Source organism: Chinchilla lanigera, unplaced genomic scaffold (assembly GCF_000276665.1).
Source record: "Chinchilla lanigera isolate Chin_1 unplaced genomic scaffold, ChiLan1.0 scaffold00049, whole genome shotgun sequence".
NCBI classification, from domain to species: domain Eukaryota; kingdom Metazoa; phylum Chordata; class Mammalia; order Rodentia; family Chinchillidae; genus Chinchilla; species Chinchilla lanigera.
The window spans coordinates 10523741-10529144 of record NW_004955450.1 but is presented as its reverse complement, the minus strand read 5'-3'; the positions used below and the strand labels follow the sequence as shown (position 1 = coordinate 10529144).

Sequence of the window (5404 nt, the reverse complement as noted above, 5' to 3'; positions counted from 1 at the left end):
CTCAGGATCCAGGGCAACCTGGCCTCGGTGCTGGTTTAATGGAGACCGGCTGGAAAGCCCCTCCCTGTGGGCCTGCGAGGAGGGGCCCCAGGAGGCAGCGAAGAACTATTATGGCTGTGTTCAAAGCCTGGGTCACGTGGGAAGAAAGCTGTGCTTTTTATGTCTGGTTTAATGAGGTACAATTTACATACTGTAAAATCTGCCCTTTGTGTTTTGACAGATGTATACAGTCATGGGACCCAGCTCCCCAATGAAGATGTAAAGTATCTTCTGTCACCTCACCAACTTCTTTCATGCCCCGATGCCTGGAAAAGTCTGGAAATAAATACACCAGAAATATACTGTGATCTCTTCTTAGAGGCAGGATGGTGGATGATTTTTAAAAAATTTTTTAGTGTTCTCCCGGACTTTGCTGGAAGTGGTTCACACAATACCAAAAGGACTTGAGAAAATAATTTCTTTGCTGGGGCCGAGGCTCTTCCCCGTCACAGACACCCCACCCCCCAGCTCATTACAAAGGAACCCAAGGAGACCGCTGAGTTTGCTCACTTTGAACCTCAAACAAAACCCTTGTGGATTCAAGGGGAATTATTGCAGGGGCTCCTGGTAACAGGGCCGCAGACAGACAGGCCTGACAGCGCACCATTATAAACCATCGCCTCCCCGAGCCACGGGGAGCAGAGGCCTTGCAAGGGCTCCCCCGCCAGATATTGAAAAGTCTTCTTTTCAATGGTGACTAGTCCGGAAAAGTTACTGTTCAAAGGATTCCTTCAGCAACGGCAGCCAGCAGCATGGCGACGGGGTAGGGTTGTGCCCCATCCTTGCCTGAGCTACCAGCTCTCAGCTCCGATGTGAAATAAAGTCAGGTTCCTCAGCAGAGCCAGGACTCCTCAGAACCCAGTGAACAGAACAGATGCCATCCTTCCCCTTCTGACCTGGCTGTTTAGGACAAGGGGACAGAACTCATACAGAGGGAGACGGGGTCTGCCTCCCCCGTCTTAGAAGGGCTGAGTGCTGGGGGTCACTAGGGAAGTGAAACCAGGGCACAGGGTTTGAAGGAAGTGAACAGTGGGAGGTGTTGCTGTGGGGTGAGCAGGTGCAAAGGCCCTGAGGCAGGACCCAGTTAGAAGAGCAGTAGTTGGGTGGTAAGGGAGGGAGTGGTTGTGAGAAGACAGCAGGTACTAGTGTGCCAGGCCATGGAGCCATGGTGAGGATTTTATCTTTAGAACCAATGAAAGGAAAATAATTGTGTCCAGAGCAGAGAAGCGGGAGGTCTGACTGATGTGCTAACAGCATCTCTCTGGTTGTCAAGGACAGGCACAGGAGGTCAAGGGCAGTTCCTTGGAGGAGGAGGCCATGAGGACACAGGTGAGTGATGCCGGGGGGCTTGGTCCAGGGTGGTCACAGCAGAGCAGAGAGAAGGAGGCAGATCCCGGAGAGGTTTTGGAGGTGGAGACGCCGCACAGCCTGACAACTGCATATGAAGGGTGTGTCGGGGGAGGGGTTCAAGGCTTGGCCTCAGCTTAGCGCTCGGGGGAGAGGGCAGAACCCGTGACAGGGCGTAGGGGAAGGTCTTTGGGTCACTGGGGCCGTGCCCTTGACAGGGACAGTGGGACCCCACCCCTCCGCCTCTTTTTGCCTCCCACAGATGGAGCGAGTGGCTGCTTGGCTCCACCCCAAGCCCCCTGCCCTGTTGAGCTGCGACAGCCCCACACGCAGCGGTGCCGGTCATTCCTGGGCTGCAACTTCCAAAACCGCGAGGCAGAATAAACTTCTCTCTTATTCGCTCAACGGTCTCAGGCATCTGCCCGGTAACGGGAGGTGAACCAGCGCAGGCCTGGATGGCGGCGGCTTCTCCTAAGGACGGCTGGAGGCACCACAGGCCCAGACGTGGGAAGCAGGGAGGGCGGGGCGGAAGTGCAGGCGCTGCACTCTCAGGCTAGTCCCTGCAGCAGGAAGCACCAGCCACACTGCCCGCGGGATGAGCAGGGTGCAGCTACTCCGGGCAACACAGTGGGGGCGCTCTTCAAAAAGCTCGCCTCCGCTCCCACAGGACGGAGCCATCCCTCTGCGAAGAATACACGCAAGAAAAGTGAACTGATATGAACACACAAATGCCTAGAGCCGTGCCACTCACAGCAGCGTGGAAACAACCCAGGCGCCCCGTCACTGATACACATAAGATGGCCTATCCGGAGGGTGGAGCGTTAGCCCTGGGGGGGAATGAGGTGCCGGTACCCGCCACAACACACATAAATCCTGCAAACATGACGTGAATGTGTTCCCCGAAAAGCCAGCCGCAACAGGTCATCCTGTGTGATTCCAGTTATGCGAAGTGCCAGAAGAGGTGAATCTGCAGGGAAAGGAAGCGGAGGTTATCAGGGCTGAGGAGTGGGAGGCAAAGGGGATGGGCTACCCATGCGAAGGCTGGCATCGGGGAGGTGAGGAAAATGTTCAGAACCTAGATTCAAAATAAGCCATGGCTATGCAGCTATCCATACACTAAAATATTGACCTGTACACCTTACAGGGTTGAAATCTCTTTCTAAATGATTGAACTGTATGATATATGAATGATACACAAAACACACTCTCCACTTAAGAACAGATAGAAGCCTCATCCTGTCCAGAAAGACTTTGCCCTGAAAGCTAAAGGTCTCCCAGCCCCGGAAATAACTAGGGAACCTGCACGCGAATCCATTCTCCCTACGCACTTCCCTGCATACGTCCTTGTGGAAATCACCAGTCGTTATTCCTTGTCATTGTCATGTGAGTGTTAACACTGAACATAAATGCTACGACTTGCTTTCTTCACTGGCCCATGGGTGGCATTTGCCCTGGCAATCCGACAAAAAGGTTTACCCCGATTCTACTTCACGGCTTCTATCTTAGAGACATGTACAGCCCAGCCCGGGTGATTTAGCATTGGTTTATCACAAGAATAAACAATGAGGCAGTGAACATCTGGTGCACATGTGTTTTCCTTTCCTTTTTTGGGTGGGGGAGGAGATGAACCCAGGGCCTTTGCACTGGCTACACCCCCCATCCGTATTTTTTATTTTTTATTTTGAAACATGGTTTCATAAGTCACCCAGAATACTGTTACTTTTACAATTAAAAAACAAACCAGCTTTCAATGGAACTTTTAATTTCCTGAATATCTCTTTGAATCTGTTTCAGAATTTTGCATGCTCATACCTGGTAATCGGAACAACTAATTTGAAGACAACAATATGCAACAGAACAACCATTGCTGAATTCCTATCATTTTGTTTAATGAAGCTCTGTATCATTTCTAATGGTTTTTGTTTTTATTTTTTATTCTCTGTAATGGTTTGATCAATCTTTTTTTTTTTTTCTGGTACCGGGAATCGAACTCACAACCTCGCGCTTGCCAGACAGGCGCTGTGCCGCTGGGCTAAATCCCCAGCCCCAGTTTGATCAATCTTGCATTCTTACATCTGGTAATCTGAGCAACTTTGTTGAAGATAACAATATGTCATGTAACAACCACAGTTAACTCTTATCATCTTATTTTGAAGTCCTGTATCATTTTTATTGCTTTTGTGTTGTTTTGTTTTTGTCTTTGTTGTTATTTTGTTATTTTTTTTCCTCTTTAAAATAAAAAACAACAACAAAAGAATGTATGCTCTGTTTGGGGCACAGACATGTAATTGTTCCCCAGGAGAAGTGCTCCTTGGGCAAAGTGTTCAAGAATGAGCAGGAGGGGGGGGGGGACACAGCTCAGTGGTACAACACCTGCCCGGCAAGGGCAAGGTCCTGAGTTCAGTTACGGGAACAAATACAAAAACCAAAAAACAAACGAATTTGCCAAGTGGACAAAGTGCTGACGCTGGGGTAGTATGGCAGAGGAAGCAGATTTGTGTGTTGTTTTGCAAAATTGATGGATAAAATTTAAGGAAACAGAATTGTATTGCTTTTCTCATGGCAGGGTTTAACACTTAAATCACAAAGTTGCTCACAAGGCAAGTGTGTGCCCACCTTACAGCCAAGGAAGGTTGAGTCTACCTCTCTATAAAACGTGGCTGGATAACTGGTCCCTGCAGGAAACAGGTGTCTGCCATCACCACACCTCTTCTGTGTAAAAGAAAGAGAAAATGGGTTAGCAGTCCTCTGAAAAGCAGGAGTCTTTGTCCTCTAGAAATGTGTTTGTTTTGTTTTGTTGTTTTGAGACAATGTTTCCCTACAGTTCAAGCTGGCCTGAACTCACTTTGTATCCCAGGCTGGTCTCAAACTCACAGGGATCCTCCTGCCTCAGCCTGCCGAGTGCTGGTATTACAGGCGTGTGCCACCATACCTGGCCAAGAAATGTGTTCTAAAGCACCAGAGAAAATGTTGGCAAACAACAACCTGTTAGAATAACCCCAGCCAAAAAAGAACTGAAAAGTTTAAAAGACAGAGAGAGAGAGAGAGACAGAGAGAGAGAGACAGAGAGACAGAGAGAGAGAGAGAGGGAGAGAAAAGAAAAATATGGAAACAAAGCTTTGTAAGTGGAGAAGGGAGGAGGGGTTGCATGGAGGGTAAGGGAATGGGGAAAAAAAAACCCAGGTCGTATCATACGCACCTCTATGATGGTTGTGATTGTTATATATATCTAAAATGGATCAATAAAATCTGATTGAAAAAGAAAAAACATTACCCCAGCCCACAGATGGAACCTGGTCCCACTGCCAAGTCGCCAATCCGTGGTTGCAAAGGGGGAGACAACCACTCCACGGGGGTCCTGTCCTTGCCTCCCAACACACACACACACACACACACACACACACACACACACACACACACGTACACATGCACCCCGGCACCTGGAGAACAGAGGGTCCAACTCAGAAGGCTTCTCACCAGCGAGATGCCCTGACCTGGTCCCTCGCCTCTCTGCGCCTGTCTCCTCTGCTCCGGTTACTATCACGTGGGGCGCTTTGCACATCCACGGCGGAGAGAAAAGTGGGTTTGGGAAGCTGAATTTAACCGGCAGGAAGGCTTTCCCACACCGACAGGCAGAGGGCGGCGAGCGGAGCCGCGGGGCCACGCTCCAGGGCTTTCGGCCAGCGGAGGCGGGGCGGCGCGTGGGCGTGGGAGGCGGCCCTGCCCTCCCGGGCCTTAGCCGCATGCGCGCAACCCGCGGCTCGGGTTCCGGGGCGAACTCTCCGCGCCCGGCGCGCGCGGGACGGAGGGTGGAGGGAGCTGAAAGCCGAGGAGCGGGGCAGACGCCGGAACGGGAGCCCTGGGCCGAGGCGACCGCCGGGGGTGGCAGGGAGGAAGAGCCCCCTAGCCTAGCGCCACCCAAGTCGACAGGGATAAACAGACACGCCCTGTGCTCCCCAGCTCGCCCGCGGTGGACCCGGCCCCCGCGACGCCGCGACCGCGCCGCAGCCGCCCAGCC

General features: G+C 51.6%; 1 protein-coding gene across 1 annotated transcript; it reads left to right on the top strand.

Moving 5' to 3' along the window:
* Positions 1-1356: 1356 nt before the first annotated feature.
* On the top strand, positions 1357-5404 carry LOC106149570 (translation initiation factor IF-2-like; the record flags this gene model as incomplete). Its single annotated transcript, XM_013518832.1, is given in 3 exon segments — positions 1357-1368; positions 1649-1811; positions 4867-5404. Coding segments are annotated over 3 exon segments (713 nt in total), but the record flags the coding sequence as incomplete, so codon positions are not given.